This window comes from Garra rufa, chromosome 25, assembly GCF_049309525.1.
Source record: "Garra rufa chromosome 25, GarRuf1.0, whole genome shotgun sequence".
NCBI classification, from domain to species: Eukaryota; Metazoa; Chordata; class Actinopteri; order Cypriniformes; family Cyprinidae; genus Garra; species Garra rufa.
This window is the reverse complement of record NC_133385.1, coordinates 31271482-31298047: the sequence shown is the minus strand read 5'-3', so window position 1 is coordinate 31298047 and position 26566 is coordinate 31271482. Positions and strand designations below refer to the sequence as shown.

At 38.5% G+C, this 26566-nt stretch overlaps 1 protein-coding gene across 1 annotated transcript in view; it reads left to right on the top strand.

Annotated features, from left to right (window-relative positions):
* The window catches only part of LOC141301441 (receptor-type tyrosine-protein phosphatase eta-like), a 55436-nt gene extending 43923 nt beyond the window's left edge, over window positions 1-11513 (top strand). The window contains exons 24-35 of the mRNA XM_073831667.1: window positions 113-373; window positions 3497-3751; window positions 4036-4132; window positions 4238-4282; window positions 4566-4653; window positions 4757-4847; window positions 7315-7388; window positions 7483-7617; window positions 7710-7826; window positions 7935-8095; window positions 8220-8355; window positions 10389-11513. Of these exons, the coding sequence (XP_073687768.1) occupies window positions 113-373; window positions 3497-3751; window positions 4036-4132; window positions 4238-4282; window positions 4566-4653; window positions 4757-4847; window positions 7315-7388; window positions 7483-7617; window positions 7710-7826; window positions 7935-8095; window positions 8220-8355; window positions 10389-10508 (1580 nt within the window). The 3' untranslated portion in view covers window positions 10509-11513. The remainder of the gene's footprint in view (window positions 1-112; window positions 374-3496; window positions 3752-4035; window positions 4133-4237; window positions 4283-4565; window positions 4654-4756; window positions 4848-7314; window positions 7389-7482; window positions 7618-7709; window positions 7827-7934; window positions 8096-8219; window positions 8356-10388) is intronic.
* Window positions 11514-26566: the final 15053 nt, after the last annotated feature.

The following is a 26566-nucleotide window of genomic DNA, read 5'->3' as shown; positions in this document are numbered from 1 at the left end:
TCTGGTGTAACTACAGATGCTTTATTAATTCCTAATTGTATGTTTGTACATGTTTTAATTCCATCTTCCACCGCTACTTGTGATTTATAGTGCTTTTCTTTTCCCCACACAGAGCCAGATGTGATCAGAAATCTCATAAAGAAGAACACCACAACATCATCTGTATTTCTAACATGGGATGAACCAATTGGAAAAAGATCTTTCTTTAAACTTCAGTGGACTGGTGATCAAAAAAGTGGAAATTCAACAACTACTAACACTTTCTATAACATCATTGGTCTGACTGCTGGAGTCAATTACACATTTATCATCACAGCTGTGGCAGCAGACAGTTTAACCGAAGGAGGAACTGTCTGCATCTCACAATATACCAGTATGTAAAATTATATATATCAAAAACATCATTATTATTATTATTATATGTTATTTTTTGTTTTTATTGTGAGGATCTTTTTGAAATAGTAAATATTTCAGTAATGATTTGACTATAATTGCAACCTACTAATTTGCATGTCATCTTTTTTCATTATATCTTCTGGTAGTGGTAATATAATCAGTGTTTTTGTTAGGACCCCAACTATTTTGGTTTAGTTTATTTTTTTCCCTCTAGTTTTCTTTTTATTCTTGTTTTTATGTGTGGGTCCTATAACATAAGTGTGCTTAGTTGTAGGTGCGATGGCACCTCTTGAATCTGTTAGTGTTCTTTTTCTTCTGCTCTTGAGTCTATGACAGCCTATAGAACCGCTTGCAGGAAAGTTGGGTAATTTTAACCATACAACACCAATCATAGCAAGTTTGAAGTCTCTAACTCAAACTCTGTAGCGCCACCACTTGTCCAAAATTTAACTTTCTTTATGCTAATAACTTTTGAACCATAAGGCACAAAATTCATTTTTTTCTCTGAATCCCTGAGTCATGCCGAGTTGAATGAACACCAAAATTAAAAAATCATAAGTTTTTTTTTTTTTTTTTTTCTATTTTTAATTGTTTGAAAAGCCTACTTTTTTTAACTGTCTTGACGGTTTGTCTGTTTTTCACCAAATTTGGCTCAGATCATCTTCAGACCATGCAGGCAACAAGTTATGGAATTCAAGTTGATTAGTCAAACCGTTCTCGAATAACACGCAAACAAATTCTACAGAAAGCACACAAAAAAGACGCGAGGCTATATCTGCGCAACAGTTTGGCGTATTGAGACCAAACTTGGATTTTTGCTTCTCAAGGGTTTGGCCAAAAATCTTGAAACTGGTCTCATTATCAACAAATTTGCTGGAAAGATGCCAAACTGCATCTGAGGCTGTATTTCTGCAAAGCTTTGACATATTGCCATTGTCACCTCACACTGACCAGACCACATAAATTTGGTAATAGCGCAACCTATTGGTTAACCCTCAAAGACCGAGACAGCCGCCGGCGGCTAAAAATAACTATTGGTCTTAAATGTTTAATAACTTTTGAACCGCTAATCCAATTTGAATGCTTTAAAAAGTCTCGTAAAGTACAGAGTCTGCTCTTTTCAGTGATATCGCATTTGTCTCATTTGGATATTCAGAGGCTCCGTAGTAAGCGTGATTACGTCATCACATTTCCTCAGCACTGATTCGTCAGATGAAATCAACACGTTTTGGTCCTCTGAGCCAAACAGGAACGATTGTTGATGCTTAGTCCCACCCCTGTGCCCCGATTGGTTCAAACTGTCATCTATTCAACCAATAAACATAGGTTTTGGTCTTTTGAACCACCGATTAGTATGTTTCTTTGCAGATCTGAACAGACGCAAAGTGAAAGCAAAGTGTGTCTTGCGTGCATGAAAACAAATGCAAAATAACACATTTGCATGACAGCATTCTTTGAAAATGTACAGAAATACTCACGACAGAGCCCTTTGACATAAAACAAACCAAAAACAAGGATGAAACAACAGTAGATATCGGATAAAGCACTGGAATGTGGGTTTTCGGTCACTAGGCGATGTCCCGGTAAAATAGATTCCGACGCAGACTACAGCCAGCAGATCCATCTATTTGGTTGTTATATTATGTAACTAATTATTATATAGTTTTTAAAGATTATTTGTACTATTTTTTCGGTTGCACTCTGTATATTTCTCTCTCATTTTGTGTGTAGTTTGTGAATAATTTGGATTGTTTATTTATTTTTTTGTTGCACAAGACAGTTTGTGCATTTTTTCTTGTGCTACTTTCTACACTATTTGTGTTTATTGTTCATCTTTTGGATTAAGAATATATTTATGAAATAGTAAATTATTTTTTACTGTGTTTTGCTATTATTTAACACTGTTTCTGCAATGACTTTACTCCTGAAACGTTTTTGGACAGATCTATATTGTCAATAAACGAAATGGGCCTGTTTTTCACTGAAAAGCACCTAAATAATATTGTAATAATTGGCTATAACTTGCTTGGGGAATGTTATATATAGACAAAATTTTATTTGGAAGTGTAAAACACCTAAATACAAATTTTTAAAGAAAAAAATCTAAACTTCAGGAGTTTTTGTTTGAGTACACAGTAAAAAACACCCAATTGTTGGTAGCGTTTTTTCCTAAAATTCTGGAAATTCACTAATTTTTAGAGAAAACAAAAGGAAATTTGTAATTTTAAATTAGCTAGACATAAAGTTCAAGTTCTTATGTTTATAATGATATATGACAATTGATGCTGACTGCTAGAATAGGTCTGAAAAAACAAAAAAATATACAGGTGCCTCAGGTGCCCCAAAAATGTTCTAGGTCTTTAAGGGTTAAGACTACTAAACCATTCATTAACCATCAATTATGAAATTTCCAAAAATGCTAATAACTTTTGATAGCATTAGCCTATTGTAATGGTTTCAAAATATTCCATGGGTCATGCCGACAGCATAAATACCAATTATGCCATAGTTGGCCGAACTTCCTGTCTGCCATATAGATTTATGTTGAAAACGTACTTTTTCAAACTCTTCCTAGACCGTTTGTCTGATTTTCACCAAAATCGAGTTAGACTATCTTCAGACTGTGCTGACAAAAAGTTATGGATTTCATGTTAATAGATAAAACCGTTTTCGTACAGAGCCACTACAAATTTTAGGCTCAATGCCAAAAATGACTCTGAGGCTTTATCTCTGCAAAGCTTTGACATAATGACACCAAACTTTGTGTGTGTCTTTGTCACCTCACACTAAACACACATCGATTTGATAACAGCATTACTTGTTGGTCAAAAGTGATAAACCATTAAATCATATTTCTAGGAGTTCTACATAACTTTTCTGTCATTTCGACTAAAATCATCTTAAAATGGCTTCCTTAAATGGTGTGCTTGGCCCCGTAATTTCTGCTTGCAGCTATATGTATTATTATTATCATTATTGTTTGGACAGAAAACTGTACAAGTGTACATATAATGCTTACAAATTCTGGTGTAACTACACATGTCATATAATTATAAATCCCACTTTCACCAACTCATTTATTTTTCTCTCCTCCACACAGGGCCAGGTGTGATCAGGAATTTCACAGCGTCTGATATCACAACATCATCTGTATTCCTGAAATGGAATGAACCAGCTGGGAAAAGAGATTTTTTTAGAATTCAATGGACTGAGAAAAGGACTTATGTAATAACTAATGACACTTCCTATCGCATCACTGGTCTGAACGCTGGAGTCAATTACACATTCTGCATTGCTGCTGTGGCAGCAGATAAATCAGCAGAAGGACAAGCTATCTGCATCTCACACTATACTGGTATGTGAAACTATGAAGTTTCTTTATTTGTACAAATTTGATGATAATTTAAAGCTTCCGTGGTAAATATTAGAATAATGGTGTGACTATCAATGTTACCTCCATTAGAAAATGAAATAAAACAGATAACCAATTGGATCTCAGTGTAATTAACTAATTTGAAAGAGTTCATTTAATAAATAAAACTCAATTCTAATTAAAATCTAAATGCATTACTGCTGTTTCTTCTTTGGGAACATGTTTAATAATTTAATAATATAATTTAATATGTTTTTCCCATGTAGAGTCTGTGTCTAACACTGGATTGATTGTTGGCATAGTTTTTGGAGTGATATTTTTTCTCTTCATCATCACACTCATTCTCTTTCTCTACTTAAAAAGGTGAGATGCCATTGTTACCAGATAAGTAAATACTGAACAGAGCTCAAGATACAGAAGTTTTCCAAATTCATTTTAGTAACATTTCTTTATTAATCTCTGTTCCAGACGAACCAAAAAACAATCTCCTGACATCCCTGTACACACCATTAGGTAACTTTGTTTGTAATGTTTATAGTTAAATATTTATTTGATAACACTTAAAATTGTTAATGCATTTCTTTTTTTCTTCTATTTTCAGTAATAAAATGTAAGTAACTTTGTCTTATTAATCTATAAATTTTTTAAGATTGAAACATGATTCCCTGCCGGTGCAGATATTGAACCAGCAATTTCTGGGTTACAAGCCCGACTCTCTTACAATTGGGCCACGACTGCCCCATTTACACTTTATTGTATGTTTTTATGTGTTTGTTTTTTGTTTTGTGGTACACAGTAATGTTGCTTTGAGAATAGAAGATTATGAAGAGTACTTTAAGCGGAAACATGCAGATTCCAACTGTGGTTTTGCTGAAGAGTACGAGGTACACATGGGATACTCAAATCAGGACTTGTCACAAAGATTTATTTGTACTTTATAATAGTGTTTTCAAAGTCTAGGTCTAAAGAAGTGCTGTTTTGTTGCAGGAGTTGAAAACTGTTGGAACGGCGCAGTCAAAGAGTGCCGCCCTGGCTGTTGAAAACAAGGCGAAGAACCGTTACAGCAATGTGTTACCTTGTGAGTAACTGGTTGTTGCATGTTGTACTAAAAGGTGGCATAAGTTTTCTCCGATCACACATTTCAATCTGATTTGCTGGCTGATGGATTGTACCCAGACTATTCACACTGAAGTCATATTGTACAAAGTCAGATACATCTTCAGTTCATTTCCTGGGGTGTAGAGTCTTCTGCAAGATGCATGCTGTTTTGTTTGGTAACTGCAAGAGGGCCTAAAGTTGCATACCATATATTTAAGGAAATCAACAAAAACAAAGCAGAAATAAACAAACAAAAAAATCTATGTAGAAACACATGATTATAATATTTATCTAAACAAGACACAGGTAAAAACAATAAGAAATCATAGAAACCACGAAAAACTGTATACAGTTATAAATACAGTCAAGCCAGAAATTATTTATATCTTGGCAAATTCTGACTTAAAGTTACTTTTATTCAAGCAGCAAGTTTTTTTTTTATTAGAAATGACACAGACGTCTCCCAGAAGATAATAAGATGATGTACAAGAGGCATCATTGTGGAAAAAACGATTACTCATCTTTTATTTACATTTGAACAAAAAGTGGCATGTCCAAAATGATTCATACCCTTCTCAATAATCAATAGAAAAGCCTTTATTGGCTATTACAGCAATCAAATGCTTCCGATAATTGCTGACCAGCTTTTTGCATGTCTCCACTGGTATTTTTGCCCATTCGTCTTTAGCGATGAGCTCCAACTCTTTCAAGTTGGAGGGTCTCCTTGCCAGAAGTCTTCTTCTTTGTCCAGATGAGCATTTGCAAAGGCCAAGTGGGCTTTTGTGTGCCTTATCTGGAGAAGTGGTGTCCTCCTTGGTCTGCTTCCATGGAACCCAGCGGTGTTCAGTGTCTGTTGGACTGTCTGCCTTGAGATGTTGCCACCAGAAGAGCCCAGATTCATCAGGATGGCCTTGGTGGTGATCCTTGGATTCTTTTTTACCTCTCTCACTATCCTCCTGGCCAGCACAGGTGTCACTTTTGGCTTCCGACCATGTCCTTTGAGATTTTTTACAGTGCGGAACGTTTTGTATTTTTTAATTATACTTTGCACAGTAGCCACTGGAACTTCAATATGTTTAGATATGGTCTTATAGCCCTTTCCTGACTTTAGAGGAGCCATAATGCGCAGCCGCAGGACCTCAGTGGACCTTTGTCTTAGCCATGACTGTCCACAAACCAACAGCAGAGAGCTTCTGTTTTTCACCTGTTGAGTTGATTACAGTTTTTTACAGACGCTAAGACACATTTCTCAATACTTAGGTAACTTCTGCAAAACTCTTCACACAATTCTCCTAACTGACTTTCAGCTTGGCAAAGCAGTTCATTTCACATTCAAAATGCACTACAACTACCAAAACACTTTATTCAGGTCTCAAATAAACTAATTCTTCCAGAACACTAGCAAAGGTTGACAGCCGACAAACACACTTTGTCACCCGCAAAACAATGAGCTAAAAAACACTAACAACATGTAGCATTACACAGTGTTTTCTTGTGTAAAACAAGGACACATCTCTGTTTATAACTGCAATATATATTGTTTATAACTGCAATGTATGTTACTGGAATGAATCAGACATGATGCAGAATTCGTCAATATTTTATGTTGTTTATTTATTTTTATTTTTTTGCACTAAGTAATTCCAAAATACAAGAATTTGTATAGACACCATCCACTGATACAGATAAAATAATAATGCTAATCTACTCACATTTTTAGATTTGAAATATGTTTCAATCAAATATTGCTGTTGAATTTTGCTGTCTTATTCAGTTTTGTATTATGTCATTGTTTTGAACATAAGTTTAACAGTTTTGAAAACAGTATGTAAGCATGTGCGAAATGTCCTGTACGTACAAAGATTTTTGGCAGTTGTTGTGTCTGAGTGAGAAAAGAATTCATGAAATTTGAGAGATGTAGTCATTGAATGCATTTTGTGCCAAAACAATGATAATTGATCCTCAGTTTAGCCCACATAGACTTCTGTTGTGCTCACTGTGTGAAGAGTTTTGCAAAAGTGACCTAAGTATTGAGAAATGTGTCCTAGAGTCTGTAAAAAATGAATCAGCGTAATTAGGATGCTTTAGAACAGCTTGGACTATTTGGAATGGTATAGAACTTTGGATTTTCCCATAGACTGTGACAGTTTGCAAAGGGTATGAATAATTTTGGACATGCCACTTTTTGTTTAAATGTAAATAAAAGCTGAGAAATATTTTTTCCACAATGATACCTCTTGTACATCATCTTATTATCTTTTAGGAGAAGCCTGTGTCATTTCCGGTCAAAAAAAAAAAAAAACTTGCTGGTTGAATAAAAGTAACTTTAAATCAGAATTTGCCAGGGGTATGAATAATTTCAGGCTTGATTGTATAGGTCACAAAGCAATATCAATATAAGAGTCCTAATTTTTAGTCACTAATTACGTCATGTTTGCCTTTATCAGATGATTCTTCAAGAGTGAAGTTATCAATATGTGGCGGTCCCTTTGATGACTACATTAATGCCAACTACATCCCAGTGAGTATATAAACAGTAGTGAAATTTCCTGAAACTTTTTTTCTTTTTTTGGTCATGTCTAAGCATGTTTTTCACTCTTTACTTTTTTGATCAGGGCTATAATTCAAAAAAAGAGTTTATAGCAGCTCAGGGTCCACTTCCTGTCACAGTGAATGAATTTTGGAGAATGGTCTGGGAGAAGAACGTCTACACCATAGTGATGCTGACCAGATGCAATGAGATGGGTCGAGTGAGTTTTCATTGTGAAACATTTTTAGTCGCATTGAAAAGTGTGATGTATATTCAGAGTAAAGCTAACCAGCACTCTCTCATTTTCTCCAGGTGAAATGTGAGAAGTACTGGCCCTCTGGATCTAATCATTATCATAACAACTCTGTGGAGACCACCTCAGAGATAGAACTGGAGAGTTGGACCATAAGAGACTTCAAAATCAAAAATGTAAAGCATCAACTCCTGTACCTGATATCTCCATTTATTCCTTTAATAAAATTTTTGTTGTTTTTAAATCAGTAATATTTTATGATAATATGACTGATAATTCTGTAGGTGAAAACAGCAGAAACTCGCTACGTACGTCAATTCCACTTCACGGCGTGGCCAGATCATGGAGTTCCAGAGACCACTGAAATCCTCATTGATTTCAGACACCTGGTGAGAGAACACATGGACCAATACTCACGCCACTCTCCAACTGTAGTGCACTGCAGGTACATGAGGTTCCCATTAACAAGCGTTCATAAATTTTATATTACAATGGCAACATCAAATATCAGATTTGCCATGCATTATATGAAACTTTCATCTCATTATTTGCCTATCATACTTTTTTAGTGCCGGTGTTGGAAGAACAGGGACCTTCATTGCCATTGACCACCTGATCTTCCAGATTGAAAGAGACAGTATGGTGGATGTCTACGGAATTGTTAATGATATGCGCATGCACAGGCCTCTCATGGTGCAGACTGAGGTAAGGCACTGTAGAATAATTTTCTGGGGATCAGTACAAGTTAAGATCATACCTTCTTTAAAAAGTGGAGGTTACAGCGAGACACTTAAACTGGAAGTAAGAGCCAGTTTTAGAGCATAAATGTGAGGTTTATAATTTTATATAAGCTCTTACTGTAACAAAGCCGATGATGTTTTGAACCCAAGTGCTTGGATTCTATATAGAACACGGGTTAACAGCAGGTGGAGCAAGAATAATGGTAGAAATCTGACATAGATGTAGATGACACAATGGTAATGCAGTTGGTAATTATGATACATACAGAGGATCCACGAGAGAGTCACGAAGAGAACAATCAGGATCAATCAATCAGTTGGAGATCAAGTGCCTCATTAAGATTTTGGATTTTGAATTGCTGTACCGGTACTTCGACGCCACACACCCACCAGTCTGCATAGCGCTGACACATCCCGAACAAGCCTAATATCAACAATGGCTTTGCGAAACTACATTGGCATCCAAACACAGCGAATCCAACATCTTTGTGTTTAGTTGCAATTTCAAAAAAAGCCTGGTTGAAAGTTTCGTTTTGTCTTGTTGGTCACAGCAACCCTACCCCCAGCGCAAGCAGTTCTTACTTCTTTTTTTTAAGTTTTATTTTTGGCCTTTATTATGATAGGACAAATCAGTACTGACAGGAAGTGAAGTTGGAGAGGGGGTGGGGTGGGGGGGTTAGGATCGAGAAAGGTCCTCGAGCCAGGTTTCGAACTCGGGACAGGACATGAAGCGTGTCTAGTTTTGCTGATGTTGATGGCAGTAATTCCTAATGAACTGGGAATCTGGGCATGATAGCCTGAAGAAAACTAACAGTGGTGCCCAGCAGCTTGAAGAAAGCTTCCAGACTTGGCATGTGAATTGTGGACTTCCAAGAGGCTGTAGTTCCAGAAGGCATGATATAACAGTATTTATGTGGTCTCGAATGATTTTGGTAACCCCTTTAAAGAAACCAGGTGGCAGGTCTTAGAGAAACATGAAGTCCACCCCTAGATTTGACCACAGATGACAAAGATTTAGGGAGCATAAGGAGCTTTCCAGTTGTAAGGCAAGAGACTTTGGACATGGTACAACCTGAGCATGAGTGGACAAGTTCTGAACATCATGCTGAAGTTGGCCCCCACCAGTGCCTAGAGCCCAGAGAGGAGTACAAGGAGTCCAGGAGTTAGTTTCACAGGCAGCAGGAACAAACACATGGCGAGCAGGCCATCTGGCTACCAGAGTTTACATGGTGGTGGCTTGGTTATTTGTTCACCCAGGGTCTACTGAATGGGGCTGATAGTGAAAAAGGATGAACAAATTCTATAAGAATGGATTCTGGAGCAGAGACTGAAGAATTGGTAGAATGGAATCTAGAGAAGAACAAGGGCCAGTAGTCCTGGTGAGGTTTCAACCAGCAGTGGTTGGCATTGCAGAGCGATTCCAGGTTGCGATGTGATCAAGTCAGTGGTGCCACTCCTTGAATGCTTGAAAGTAGCTCCCAGTTGACAATATCAGGCTGCTTCTTGGTGGAAGGTGTTTGAAGGTGAATGGCTTCTTTAGTTGCTGGAAGGCTTGAGCCGCTTCAGATGGTGAGGGGAACGACAATGGAGCTGAAATTTCAGAATAGGCATCTGTCAAAGTTTGAGAAGCTGAGGAAGCATTCTTTATTGATGGTTGAAGTGGGTCAGGATAGCTTGCACCTTTTTTTTTTTGGTCCACCTGGACCCAAATGATTCTGTCAAATGTATTGTATTATTTTAACTGTGAAGCTATTAAAATAATCACTGTAGAAAATAGAAAAAAGTTGGATAATGAAATTGGATATGGAATTACACAGAAAAGAAATAATAAGCTATTTTCTTCACATTGTATGTTGTATGCCAAAACATACATATGTTTTTTAAACATTAACATTATGAAACAAATGTTATTGAGGTTAACTTGTACTGAACCCAGAATATTACCCACTTACAGTAAAGAATTTTTATACTATTTTTTTTTTCTGTTTTCTACAACAGGAGCAATATGTTTACCTCCATCAGTGTGCGTATGACATAATTCGATCAAGGACTGGAACCAACGTGGACTTAATTTACCAGAACGCAGCAGCGCTCAATGTCTATGAGAATGTAAAATAGAAAAAAAATGTAGAAAACTGTAGATGGCCTTAAGATGTCCAAATGTAAGACTGCATAAAGCGTATTTTAAGTTTCTCATATACAGTACATATATGTCCTTTACGTATAGTTGGATGTAATTTATTTGCACAATTCTCAAAAATGTTGAGTAATATTATAATTTTAATTAATACATTTAAATGATGCACTGGAAAAAATGCAGCAATTTTCTGTGATAATTTTAAGCAGAGAATTGTATTTATGATATTTCGATCAAGAGATCTTTATTTTTTTACTGCAAAATGTGATATTTGTATAATTTGACATAATATATTAACTGCAATATAACTAGGCTATGTTTATATATTCAAAGTTATTTAAAATAATATAATGTATCACATTATTTAAACATTTAGAGCAGAAACAAAATAATTTTTTCCATTATTTATCCACAATAGAAGGCACTCCTAACCTGTCAGTGCACATGATAAAAATGGAAATATATGTGTGCTGTTATAGTGATAATTAGAAATTAAGGAAATATGACTGTTATGGTACATTTTTACTATATGTTGTAGATTTTGCAGTGTGCATGAAGCTTGACCTGCTGTGCTGGATATGAGCATTTGCTTGGGATTTGTAGTCTATATTGCATTTTATTTTTATACAGATAGGTTCAGCCTTCGAATTTTGTTAGACAAGCAGCTTTGCAAGAGGGCTAATAGCTATACAAACTATTCAAATGATCTGTGAAATGTAAGTAACTCTACATTAGTGTCCTATTTACTGCACATTTATTTAAAAAAAAAAAATCACATCTGCAACTTTGCTGTGGTTACTGTATATCTAGCACAGCTGTGATTACCTGCACTTTTACTTGTGTGATATTGCTCAAAAATATTTTATGAAGCACTGTTTAAGCTATTTATACTTTTCTATGATCATTACTTGGAATTCTGTTATTTAACATTTTATTTATACTTGAACAATAGTGCGCTAGCATCACTTTCACAATTACATTTTACACTGGTGACTTCACAACAATTTTTTTTACTTGTTTCTAGCTTTTAAAGCTTCTGTGAACTTTTATGTGTGTGTGGATGCTATTTGCAAAGCTTCTTGCATATAGGAAGTGTATTTATATGGGAAGTGTCTCTATTTTTGGTTTTATCAAATGATGTTGCATTCTTTGGGAAGATTCTTCATGCTGGAAACAATGAACACAATATGAATAACAAATAAATTCAATTTAAAACTTTTGAGAATACTCTGTTCAATGAATCATTGTAGTGAGAACTTACATTTAATTTCTCCTCTAGATATCTGACTAAAACCACAAAACATAAGGTCATATAACATTTGATGAGTAAATGAGGCAGAATGTGTTTTATACTTCTTTCACTAGAGAGCACTAAAGGCACTCTGAAGCTATATTATACCATCTAAAGTCACAGAGCGTATTACGAGTACTGAGACGCATTATATGTGAAAGGTACCAGACTTCCACAGGCATTAATATCATGGAATGGGTTTATGTGGCCAAGCAGCTACATGCAATGAGTTAATTAATCAAATCAGTATTCTTTTATATAGAAAAAACTACCAAAGTTGACCAAATTGCTGCACAATGTAAAAGTCTACAATGAAGACATAAAAATAATCACAAGCAATACAGATAATAATGATAGTAAAAATAAATAAATAAACTGGTATATATAAGGGGGATCACAGAATATTATATGCCAAAGGTGAGTTATGTTTAGATTTGAAAATAAATGAACTGAGGCAGTTCTTATGTGTGGGAGGTATGACAATGCTTGGGCTGACAGAGAGATTTATATGTAGTGGTCATTTTCTGTGTTCTTGGTCACTTCTCTTCTCATGGACCACTTCTCATCTGACACTTGACTAGTAAGCGACATTACTAAGAGACTCTTCATCTCCTCCCTGGACTCCCTCTCTTTTCATTCCAAGATCCAACATTCTTGGTGTCACCTCCTTCATGATCTAACAGCAGGTAAGTAAATCAATATTATAGCAGTTCAGAATACAGATGGAGAGGTAACTGTTTCTGTTTACTGTCTTTGCAGGTGCTGGAGAGATGGTAGATGTGAGGAAACACATCAGGGAAATGCTGGAAACAGCAACTCAGAAGTAACACTGGAGATACCAAGGAGACAAGAACCCTGGAGAATACAGTCTTAACTCCAAATGAGACCATACAACCAGGGTATATGAGCTGTGTGCTTAAGTAGGGTGAGTTAATGAGGTGAATGTTGTCAGGTGTGGTTTAAGGTTGACACAGTGCAGGTGTGGAACAAGGAGCATGATGGGAACTGTAGTGCAAATGTGACTGAGCAATAGAGATCATGACAGTACTCGCCCCTCTTAGAAGTGCCTCCGCGTACCAAGAAGTTTACCACTGGCAAGAGAAGGTGGATGCCCTGGATACGTTGCTGGTACTGGGAAGGTAGATTAGTGCCGACAGACTAGGGTCACTCCAGGCTGGCGCTGCTAATTCAGGGAGCCAGAGTGGTGCTGGTAGCTTAGGAGGCCAAAGCGGTGTAAGTAGCTCAGGGTTCAAAGGTGGTGGCATGACCACAGAGTAAGTAGAACAGGTTATAATGGCAGCCTCCGTTGCTACATCAAGGGAACTTGGAACACAGGAGTTCATGGTGGCCTCAGTGGCCGTATCAAGGAAACTTCGAACACAAGAAATTATGCTGCCTCCATGGGCGCATCAAGAGAACTTGGAACACAGGAGATCATGGCGGCCTCAGTGGCCGCATCAAGGGAACTTGGAACACAAGAGATCATGGTGGCCTCAGTGGCAGCATTAGTGGAACTTCGAACACAAGAAATTATGCTGCCTCCATGGGCGCATCAAGAGATCTTGGAACACAGGAGATCATGGCGAGCTCAGTGGCCGCATCAAGGGAACTTGGAACACAGGAGATCATGGTGGCCTCAGGGGCAGCATTAGTGGAACTTCGAACACAAGAAATGATGCTGCCTCCATGGGCGCATCAAGAGAACTTGGAACACAGGAGATCATGGTGGGCTCAGTGGCCGCATCAAGGGAACTTGGAACACAGGAGATCATGGCAGTCTCTGTGGGTGCATCAAGGGCCTCAGTGGCTGCATCAAGGGAACTCAGAACACAGGAGATGCGGGTGCCCTCAGTGGCCGCATCTAGAGGTCTGCATTCCCGTGGGACCCAACCAGATTTCTTGCAATGCAGGAATAAATTTACAAATAAAACGAGGTAGCAGTCAGTAACCACTGAATAGAAGCGGGTGGTCTAACAATGTCCCGTTCCCAATGTCTTTTCTAAACAGCATATCTGCGCTTTACTTTTTCTTATTGAGCAGCCTGCGCTCCGGACTGTTATGCACACGCTGCACACATGGACTAGTTCTTTCTGCGTCATGCATTTAATTGGCAAGGTCTGTGCAAGCATCATTTGTATAATGGTCCTCAGAGCAGGCTATACCGAATAAGCATGGCAGAGCAAAGTGTGGAAAGAAACTGTATTTTTTCTCAGCTACACTTTTCCTACTGTGTTGTCAGAAAAATAGTACATTTGTATTTTGTATAAAAATAACAAATAGGCTAAAAAAAAATTCTGTGCTGACAGATAAAAGTTAAAAGCATCTTGACAAGACCAATAAAAATAAATAGTTTTTTTGTACAACCTACAATTTTATTTGTTATCTCTCTCTGTAGTATTTAAATGTGAGATTCTGAAAATGAGAACTAAATTTAGCCAGAATGGTCGGGTTGGGAAGAAAATTATTCTAAAGAGTGGGTGGGTGCGGAATAAAACCTTACTGGAGCAGAAAGGAGTGGGACTAAAAAACAGTCCCGTGCAGACCTCTAGCCGCATCAACTTGGAACACAGGACTTCATGGAAGCCTCCGTGGCTGCATTGAGGGAACAAGGAACACAGGAGATCATGGAGGTCTCCGTGGGTGCATAAAAGGCCTCAGTGGCAGCATCGAAGAAGCTTGGAACACAGGAGATCATGGCAGCCTCACTGGCCGCGTCAAGGGAACTTAAACGTAGGTGATTATGGCAGCCTCAGTGGCCACATCAAGGAAACATGAAACAGAAGAGATCATGGCAGCCTCACTGGCTGCATCAAGGGAACTTGAAACGCAGATGATTTTGGTGGCCTCAGTGGTTGCACCTAGAAAACCTGAAACACAGGAGATTATGGTGGCTTTAGGGGCCGCATCAAGGGAACTTGGAACACTGACAGCTTTCTTGGCCAAGATGCAAAAGTCAGGAGAACAGTGGTGGTCATCATGCTTAGAGCAGTTGTCATTTTTGGTTCTAAGATTGCAGGATCTTGGCACGCTGCAATGATCAAGCTTGGCTCTGGAAAACGAGTGGGATCCAATGCAGACTCAGGGCTAGAGTGGGCTTAGGACTGAACTCAGAGCTGTGCTATGGGGCTGAAGCCAATACTGGAACAGGATCAGGGGCTGGAGGACAAGGATGTGGCGTTCTGGAGGTGGATCGACTGAGCAAGTGTGCATACAGGATATATTGCTCCAATGAGAAGTTGTTAGTATCCCAGGGCATCTTTGAGTATTTTGGTTCATCCAAACCTCCATGGAAGATCGTGATTAGCAATTTATCCTCCAAATAGACAGCAGAGGCCAGCTCAAAGAATTGCTCTGCATATTTGGCAAGAGAGTGAGTTGATAATCTAATGTCTAACCCATTCAAATGTTTTTAAAGCACGTAGCTCCATAGCGTCATCACTTTGCAATGTCGCAAAGACCGCCATTTGGCAGTGACTGCCGATGTTATCTACATTGAAACTGATCTGCGCTATTTGAATTAGTTCCTATGGAGACTGGAAGAGAAGAGCATCCAATCTAAGGTTAGAATTCAAAATGACGGCGCTCATTGTTTACTTAAAAGGTCCATTGATAGAGGGATGAAGGGAGGGAGGGAGGGAGGGATGGATAGACCAGTTGGAATAGAATTGCAGGTTTAAGGAGTCCTGATTGGCTTGCGTGATGTACTGGAGGAGGCATCTGGACTGGCTGGAGGAAAGGTAGAGAATGGATGTTGGGATGAAAGGATGTTGGATGTGGAGCCTCAGTTAAGCGGCATGTGAACCAGTCGTCTTTTATATTTTCTTAAGCACGAATATAACATGAATGAATGTCAACTAATTTATTTAAACTGGTTTAAGGCATCGATACAGACTGATTTCAAATTTAAGTCTACAGAAGTTACTGTGCTTGTCTGCACTATGTTAGTATTTTCTGCACTGGAGCACCTGACACCAAGATGAATTCCTTACGTGACAATAAAGCTCTTTCTGATTCTTTCTGACGTGCAGCTGTCTGATTGCAATGATTAGTCCACTGAGGCGGCAAAATGTGATGAACCCAAGTGCAGTTTATTAATCCAAAGTGTAATCCAAACAAACAATGATTCAAACAATGAAGTGACTTGACTTAACAAAGACTTGACTTAGCATGAACAAACTTGACTTGACTTGATACAGACTTGACATAAACTTGACTTGAAATAAACAGACTTGACTTGAAACAGACACTCACCGGACAGCAGGTTTACAATACGCGACAGGGAACCAATGAGACACAAGGGTTATTTATACTAGACAAAACATGACACAAACCAACCAATGAAAAACAAGGAACAAGACCATAGCAACCAATGAGAACATGACACATGGAACTAAGGGACCAATGGCAGGAATACACGAGGGCAAGGGAAGCAAGACACAACAACATGAGTATACTACATAATAAAAGACGTGAAAAGACATGAAACAAACCCCAAAACCAAATCCAAAACCCCACGTTACACTGATGCTGTGGAGGAGAATTCTCATGATGTCATGGAGGCGGGCCACATTTTGTTTAGTGATGTTGTCCTCGGCACTTCGATATGCCATACGAGAGTGCTGAGGAGGGCTATCGCTCACGAGGAGAGCGAATATTCTGTTCTCCGCGTCTACTATGCGAATGTTGATCTCAGTTCGTATATCTTGCTGGTTGAGAGGACAGAGCTTGGAACCGCTCTGAGAGTTTTCTTGAGATGAGTCTGGGTGAGAATGCTCCCGGTTTAGGATGTACACGGTGGAACGCAAACTTTTGGAGGAGTAAATGTGATCAGAAAGATGAGAGATATTCCTCAAAGCAGTGGGATTGAAATTGAGCAGATTGTTGTCTGTACCAGGTGAGTTTATCTGAATCTCTGAGTCTGGATCCGTTGAGAATTTCAAAAGAGCAAACTTTTGGAGGAGTAAATATGATCGGAATGATGAGAGATATTCCTCAAAGCAGTGGGATTAAAATCAAGCGGATTGTCGTCTGTACCAGGTGAGTTTATCTAAATCTCTGAGTCTGGATCCGTTATGAATTTCAAAAGAGAAAGAGACAAACAGCACAGTATCAGTGTTGGGCAGTAGCGTCGCTACAAGTAGTGACGCTACTAGCTTAACTACATTTCTCAGTAGCGTGGTGGTAGCGTCACTGTTTTCTGAATCAAATAGCTTTTCTGTAGCTTATTTTTTCTTATTTTGATCAAGTAGCGTCAACAAAAGCTAAAAGCTATTTTAGAAATATAACTGCTACGAAGCACTGATCCTGGGTCAGTAAGCGACGCCACCGCCACTTAACCTCGTGACGCCATTGGCTCGTTAAACTGTCAGTCAAACCGTATTATTCCTCCCGCCTCTCTCGTGAATGAAGTGCGGCGCGCAGTTTGAAGCTTCTCAGCTTGTTTGCAGACTTAAGGTAAATAAAGAACTGTTGATTGAAAAAGTACATGTTTTCTGTATTCATAATATAGCACTGTATTTATAAAGGCTAATTTTTTTTTGCATTCGAGGAGATGAGAAGAGTGTCGCATTTGTTGATGAGACAACAAAATTGCTTATGTGAAGCGCTGAATCTTTATATTTTGGCTAAAAACTGAGCGCGCACGTAGCAACAGAAAACTGTATAATCTGCAAAAGCGTGAATGCAATGCACGTACTGCCTCTGTTGTAGCGGTATTGAAAAAAAAACGTATTTGTAGTATTTGGTGGGCGCCTTGATTTTAGTCTTTGAAGCAGGCTAGTGCTCTGGGAAGATCTCAAACTCAGAAGTATGAAATGAGGAGTGGGTGGGTGTGGGTTGTCAAATTCGTGGCGAAAGGCAAGATGTTTCGGTTCATTTTTTAGCAAAAAAAACATAAAACGATCAGGTTCCACAGCAAAATAATAATGAAACAGTGTTCTATTCTAAACGAATTATAATAATCTTTGCTAATATTCTTTACACTTCAAACTGCTTTGGACTTTGCAGTATCGGATTATGTCTTTACTATGACCAAAATGATGGAACATGCTATTCAGCTGTTTGATCGCGCCTGCGTCTTATGCGCACACTATCACTGCAGCCTGTTCATTTGAAAAATAAAAAAGGCACCCAAAAGTTACACTAGTCAATTTAAATAGTGTGTATTACGTGCAGTTCAGCGTGACCACCTATCCCGTGGCACATTTTTGCTCATCATGATATTATCCGTCGACGTGCATGAAGTACAAAGCTTACCCAATGCATACTAATTTCGCTTCAAATACATTGCAGATATGGAAACATTTGTATTTGTGGCGAGAGAGGTAGTCTACATAAGCCCAACTTTACTTTCAGTTTCACTTTAAATTTGTTTTGGATTGTTTAGGCAAATTTATTTATTTATTTCATCCTTGTTCTGTTCTGAATACGGTTATAAGCTAAAGGATTTGTTGTGGAGTGAAGGAAATAATGTGGGAACATTATAACATTACGCTGTAGCAGGGTAGTTGCTAGACCTAAAGCTCTACTGGGGCACAGGCCCCCATTACTCATTTATTCAGTTGTTGCATGTAGTTTAATGTCTTTATTTTGGGATTATCAGCATAAATTATAACTCAAATTTGAGATTTTACTGGGGCACAGGCAGCATATTTTTACTGCGGCACGTAAAAAGTGTCTAGCAACGCCCATGCGTTGTAGGCCTGTTTATTTCAGAATTTAATAAAATGTGACTTATAGGCCTAGCTGCCGTGACCTGACGGTTTAATTTTTCCTCTCAAAGACTTTTTATGTTAGTGTGTTTTTTTTTAAACCTAATTCGGTGAAATATTCTTACTGTCAGTTAACCAACACAATAGAACTTAGCTTTGCTTCCCAGATAGTAACAGGGTCTGGGCCAAATCTGGCTTACATTCGGGAATCGTTTTTTTATTCACAGTCTTGACCGCAAACGTTTGTGATTTGTTTTTATTTTTTTATTTGTTATGTACTATAAGCAGGCTCCTGTATTCATGAAATCAATTACTATCTTTGTTCAAAAACGGCATTAAATTAAAGTGCTGTTTTTGTGTGGTCTGTCATACTTAGTAGCTATATACAGCAAAACTTCAGTGCTTCCATTAGGCTATTTTTTACGAAGCTGTAAACTCTGACGGCATGCAATCAGTTGACGAACACCCATTCATATATAGACTGTTTTTCAATTCAATATGTATGAAATTATTTTATTGACAAATTTTGTGTTTTCCCAGTTTTATTCTTTCAATATTCTGAAACAGGTGCCATTGTTTTTCAAAAAAAAAAAAAAAAAAAAAATTCAAGAAAGACATATGAGATAAATCCAGCCCTGTACATGATACTGATTTTTGTTGCCAAATTGGTTTGGAAGAGTGGTTGAATAAACAATTAAACTGAACTTTTATGCCTGTATGACTGACAATTTAATTGATCACTGAGAGCATTGACTTGGTATGATGTTGGTTCAATAGAAAAATGAAATTTTAAAAAATAGCTTAGATGTAGTAAACTACTTTTGCCATGATGCTGTAGCTTAGCTTGCTACATTACCCAAGGCTGTAGCTTTAGTGTAGTTAAGCTTCATTTAATGAAGAGTAACTTTTAGCTTAGCTCACTACATTTTCCAAGTAGCTTGCCCAACACTGCACAGTATGAGGTGGCCTGATATATGAAGGATTCAGGAAGTGAGGTGATTGGTAGAGGCGTGGCCCTGCTCCCAAACCTTTATTAACTATTTAACTCCCTTTATGTCACGAAAGTGTGGACTCAGAGAAAGACGTGTTTATTTACCATTTACTTTTATCTGTCATCTGACTAATTGAAATGCATTGCTATGGCTTGTGTCTTGCTTCAGACTTGACTGGCATTCTGACACCACAAGCTTTGTGATTCCATCATGCTTTATATATTATAATAAAATACACTTTCTCTCTATGCACTGGTATATTTGTCTCTTTATGTGTGTGTATATATATTGACCTTAGTTGACAGACGTCATCTGAGCCAAACAAGATGATTTATGGCTAACACAGAAATTTCGACAATGCCAAGTGTCAGATGGAGTCTAAAGCAAACTGTTCTGTGGAGTGTTGAATCACACTTTTATGTATAGCTACCTGATGGGCTGGCCTGACTGTATAGTTTGGTGGAGAAGGGATAGTAATATGGGGCTGTTTTTCTAAGGTTGGGATAGAAGGTAGTGAAAGTAAAATTTAATACATCACATACCAAGACATTTTAGACAATACTATGCTTTCAAAATTGTAGAAACAGTTTGGGAAGATCCTTTTCTATTCCAGCCATGACATCTATCTTTCCAAACATGACATGAAAACAGTTTGATATTGTTGTGAGAGAGCAGAAAGCAGTGGTGCTGTTGCATACTTGTGGGAGTTATGCAAATATCTCCATAGGAGCTTACTTTGTTAGAAAACTAGGAAATGGTTAGTAGATTTATTTTTAGCTTTCAGTTTTGGTGACATAATGAAGCGATGAGTTTGTCACGCTTAGTCTGTTCAGCTGTGTGAATTAGAGGCAGAGCATTAACACGAGCATTAACACTGTTCATATTAATGATAACATATGAACTTGAGCAAGACCTCACACCGCTCAGTGTGGTTTGACAAGGACCAGTCAGTTTAATTAGGTTGTTGAGTATTAAATAACATGGCACATCTTTCTTTTGAAACTGTACCTAAAGATACAGCACTTTTGCTCTTCATCGTTCTTCTGGTAAGATGCCTTCTTTATTTAGCAATTTGTATGATGACACATATTGAGCACACTTGTTACTATTGTGTTTTTAAAGTCTTGTCTTGTTTATGGCCAAATAGATGATCCTGCTGTTATTTGTGGTCTATATAAGTTTAATTAAATATGCAGCAGTTCAATATTTTGATTATATATATATATATATATATAAAGAGAGAGAGAGAGAGAGAGAGAGAGAGAGAGTTTTTCTTCTTTTTTGTCAAATACATTGTTAACTTGTATTAACAATAAAAAAAAATTCAAAGAATCAAAGACCCTCAATAAATGATGTTTGATTAAACAAGGTTCAGGAGGAGCACGATCAGATAATCAACCCATTCGGCACAGGTGCAACCTGTTTAACCAATCATTCAATCAGCGCATCCTCTATATATTACCAGCCGTCTTACCTCCATCCAGCGATAGTTTCTTGGCATCCCTCCTCCACCCCTACTCCCCACTTTTAATCTGTTTCTATCCTACACTAGCAGGGGGAGTTCTCTGGGTCCGGCCTGTATTCCGGCCCGGAACCCTTCCCCCGGACAGCACGCCAAAATATGCTTAATACTCGCTCAAGCAGATTAGATGTAAGGGCGAACTCATGAATTACACAATTGTGAGTAATTTATAGAAAGACAGTCTATATTGGCTTATATATTGGTCTAGATGTCATTGTTTTTCATAAAAAAACAATAAAACATTTTTTTTATGTAAAATTAGGTGTGATTTTTTATTTATTTTTTTAATTAAGAACATTTCTACACATTTGTTGTATAATGCAATGATATTCATACAAGTAGGGGTAAAAGAGGTACAAACCAAAAAGCATAATCTGAAGCCAAATTTAAGACAGTTCAAGGACTTATATTTTTAGAAAAGTCTGCCTATATTATGTTAATACTGAATGTGACAAAAATAAACTTACATGCCAATGACTTTCATCACATATGTAATACACTAGGGTATGTATTAGCTATGTCAGTTGATTCTTTAGGATGTGATCTCAACTCAGTTAACTAAATTAGTAGTTAAACTTGGTAACATGTTAAATCCTGTTGACATTTAGAAAAGTATGGAGAGTGGTAACCGGCACCATGACTTCAGAAAGTTAACTACAGTATGCTGCAAACATTATTAAATGAATTAACACTTGAATACTGTACCAATTACTGCAGTTTAATTGTATTCCTTACATTAAATCTCCTACATCATGTGTGAGTTTACACTGTGTTGCGTAAGCTCACACAGCCTGCGAACTTGCCTTGAAACTAATCTTGTTTTACTGGACTGTATAAGCCAACATTCAAGCAAGTACAGTGTACCTAAAATATTTTATTATTCTGTGTAACAGGAAAATTCATTAAAACTTTGTCTGTTTGACTGGAAATGATTTGCATAGAGGTTGTTTAGCCTGGAAAAAAATAGTTTCCATTTTAGAATGCCACAAACCAGGAAAAGCTACACAAACATGCTTTGCATTAAGTGCAATGTCCACCTCTTGTTCTCAGATGAGAAAAGCTGTCTTTGGGACATAGCTATAAACAGAGCAAAACATTGTAAATGGCAAAGTTTTCATTCAGTTAATCAGGTATTGTAAATACAATCTGAACATCTCGATTAGTGTGTAACCCTTGTTGCTTGAAAGAGAGAACAGAGACGTTCTGGCGTTAGGGGTCTCACTTGGGAGTCCCAATCACCTACGAGGAGTAAAAAACAGGCCAATGAACATTGGTGAGTGGAATTTTCATGCCCAGCCACTCCCCTGTACAGACAGGTATATAAGTCGGTGGTGTGCATTCGCTCATTAAGGTTTGTGCTGAGGAGCTGAGACTGTGTTTCGGCCGTTCATCAGTGTAGGTCAAGGTTGTGGTAGTAGGGCCATAGCGCCTCCGTTCCCTTCTTTAGGGAATGAGGGTTACATATTTAACCGAGGTCCTATGGAAAATGCCACAAACACTGAACTGTGTTACAAGGGTTGGCGATGCAGATGTACTCACAGAGAGAAGGGTCGCAGGTGCTATTCCTTACCCAGAGTAAAGAAAGAGTGCATTACACTGAGGAAGCATGCCTAAATCTGTGTGAAGACCACATCCTGCCCGAAGGGAGGTAACATGTAGAGAGTACCCATAAGGACTGACCAGCATGGCAGTACTATATATGATATGAGTTTTGCCTGAAGAGGAAGGAACTACCAAAGCGTTAGAAGTAATTCTGTGTTCTGGGGGATTCATCAGGTCAGAAAACCAGGCCTGGGTGGGCCAGGAAGGCACAACCAACAAGACATGGTCCTCATTCTGCTTGATCTTGCACAGGGTCTATGTTGTACATATGGACAAAAGATTATGCTTGCCCTCAATCAATGATCAAAACTGGCACAGAAGTATTGTCAGCAATTTGATGCATTTGATCTACCTCTGCAGTCAAAGTCCTGTCCAGGAGCCCAAGGCTGCATGCCCATCATACCAGCACCCCAGATCTTGAGAGTGAGCTAGAAAGAGCCAATTGTCAAGATAGTTGAGAGTCCCTTCCCTTAGCAGTGCATGAGTGGCCTCTGTAACTTTGGTAAAGACACAGAGATACAGGGAAAGCTCAAAAGAGGGGAACTGGGTCGCTCAAGCTGAGTCTGATCATTCAGATGAGCCAGCCAGTGGCGTCAAAGGAACAATAGACGTACCCGTGGAGGAGCGCTGGACCCCAGCGTCCTGAGGAAGGGGTGCATTATAGCACTTACCTGGCTCCATGGATCCCTCGATGGAGTGGCCTGTGATGAGTGAGGAAGCAATGCATCCCTGAAACACGCGACTTTCACTGAGAGCTCGTGCAGGTTGTCTACTCACTTGACCAAGAAGAACAAGATTAACACAACATCACAAGATAAGAGAGCTTCATTCTGGGTTGGGCACCTGTCAAAAAAGACAGACCACTTAATGGCATGGAGGCACCTACAGTAGGGAAAATTATTATTTGATCCCCTGCTGATTTTGTATGTTTGCCCACAAAGAAATGATCAGTCTATAATTTTAATAGTAAGTTTATTTGAACAGTGAGAGACAGAATAACAACAACAACAACAAAACAACATAAATTGATTTCCACTTTAATGAGTGAAATAAGTATTTGACTCCTTTGCAAAACATGACTTAATATTTGGTGGCAAAACTCTTTTTAGCAATCACAGAGGTCAGACGTTTTATGTAGTTGGCCACCAGGTTTGTTTGCACACATCTCAGGAGGGATTTTGTCCCACTCCTCTTCACAGATCCTCATACAAGTCATTGAGGCTGACGTTTGGCAACTCGATCCTTCAGCTCCCTTCAGATTTTCTACAGGATTAAGGTCTGGAGACTGGCTAGGCAATTTCAGGACCTTAATGTACTTCTTGAGCCCTCTTGAGCTCCTTTCTTGCCTTGGCCATGTGTTTTTGTCCTGTCCCCTTAGCTGGAAAACACTCCCAAAGCATAATGTTTCCACCTCCATGTTTGACAGTGGGGATGGTGTTCCTGGGGTCATAGGCAGCATTCCTCCTCCTCCAAACATGGTGAGTTGAGTTGCTACCAAAGAGCTTGATTTTGGTCTCATCTGACCACAACACTTTCACCCAGTTCTTCTCTGAATCATTCAGATGTTCACTGGATCTGTACATATGTTTCTTAAGCAGGGGGAACTTTCAGGCGCTGCAGGATTTCAGTCATTCACAGCGTAGTGTGTTACCAATAGTTTTCTTAGTGACTATGGTCCCAGCTGCCGTGAGATCATTGACAAGATCCTCCCGTGTAGTTCTGGGCTGATTCCTCACCATTCGCATGATCATTGAAACTCCACGAGGTGAGATTTTGCATGGAGCCCCAGACCGATGGAGATTGACAGTTATTTTGTTTCTTTCATTTGCAAATAATCGCACCAACTGTTGTCACCTTTTCACCAAACTGCCTGGTGATTGTCATGTAGCCCATTCCACCCTTGTGTAGGTCTAAAATCTTGTCCCTGACATCCTTGGACAGCTCTTTGGTCTTGGCCATAGTGGAGAGTTTGGACTCTGATTGATTGTTTCTGTGGACAGGTGTCTTTTATACAGGTAACAGTCCAAGATTATGAGCACTTCCTTTAAGAAAATGCTCCTAATCTCAGCTTGTTACCTGTATAAAAGACACCTGGGAGCCAGAAATATTGCAGATTGATAGGGGATCAAATACTTATTTCACTCATTAAAATGCAAATCAATTCATAACTTTTTTTTAAATGTTTTTTTTTTTCTGTTTTGTTTTGTTTTTCACTGTTCAAAAAATCTACCATTACAATTATAGACTGGTCATTTTTTTGTCAGTGGGCAAACATACAAAATCAGCAGGGAATCAAGTAATTATTTTCCCCATTGTAGTAGATGGCACTCTGGCCTCTGAAATGGTACTCATGAATCTCTGGTGAAGGCATAAGGCTCATGTCAAGAGATCATAGATGTAGGCTCCACAAATCCATTTAAAGATCAGTGGAATTGGCTAAGGAACTGCTGAGAGCAATTGCTCTATGCACCAGAAAATGTACCATTATTTTCAGGCAGTTGAAATGCCAGCACTGCTCCGGCTTAACCAAGAGTTGAACAGTCTGCCATTGCACAGAGCTCCACACCCAAGTTGGAGACATCTTTTGTGACAACCTTTTCCTCCTGAAGACCAGCCTCAAATCTATCCCTGTCCGACCAGATGAGGGGGTTTCCATAGGACCAAGGCCTTGACAGAGCCGTGGGTCACCTTAAGATTGAGATGTCCCAGATGCTAAGCATGGGAAGCAAGCCCGCAGGTACTGTAAGGACAATTGGCCCAACAATGGAATCCAATGGCGTGGACCCCATTCACTAGGCCTTCAGATTTACCTATCCTGGACACAGCGGTTTATAAAGACACCACTACAAATGGCTTCCCCCTTAAATAGTGCCGATTAGGGTGATTTCAGACACAGCCCAAGTCAAATCTGAATTTGATTGTTAATGAGTCAAAGGCCAGTTGTAAGTTGTGTTATGACTGTTGTATATCCCTTTACTGCATTTCACTGCTGTGTTTCTCTCTCTTGTTTTCCCTTTTGTTTGTCCTTTGATAGGTTGCATGAATATGTGGTGTTGGCATGTTATTAGTCGCTCTTTTAAGAATTTAAGGCTATTGTTTGTTATTTTGGCCTGTGGCCACCCGGATGACACACTCTTCATGTTATCACTTACTAAAAGAAGTATACTTCCAGTTTATTTTATTAAGAATACTTAAGTAAAGTTAAAGTATATTTTTAAGTACTGTATACTGCATGTTGTAAGTATACAAATATCAGTTTACTAGTTGTATACTTGTAAGCATACTTTCCCTGAGAATAGGGAACGAGACGCTGCGTCCTGGCGGACACTTTGGGAACTGCCTTCAGCGAGACCGGTTCTGAAGCATGAATGGAAAAACGACAATGAACTTGACATTGGCAGGCGGTAGCGTATGACGTAACTGATAAGGCAACTTGTTGAGGACTGCCCCAATAATGCCGTTTTTTTAAAGGGTGTTAACCACTTCAGTACTCTGATCAGGGAGTCGGAGTCATCAAATTTCTTTCCACCATTTATTTATGTGCAGGGTTTCACCATATACACACTGATGCATTGGAGGTAGTTTCTGCAATAAACAATAAATCAGAAATAAATAACTAAATTTTAAACATAAATATAAGTGTCACATAAATATACTGTTACAATGAACAGCGCACTTTTCCACATTAAGCAATATTAACAACTTGTAGTTCACGGATGAATAATTACTGGTAACAGAATATACAGAAGCATATACAACAACTTAAGGTACATTATACAATGTCCTCATCACAATATAAAACATTAATTGTATAGAATCTATCACACAAATCAGCAACATGTGTAAACAAGATACTAATAACAGCTTGCAAGATAAGTCGCGATGCTAGCGGCATTTTCACGTGCAATTCACGTGGTGAACT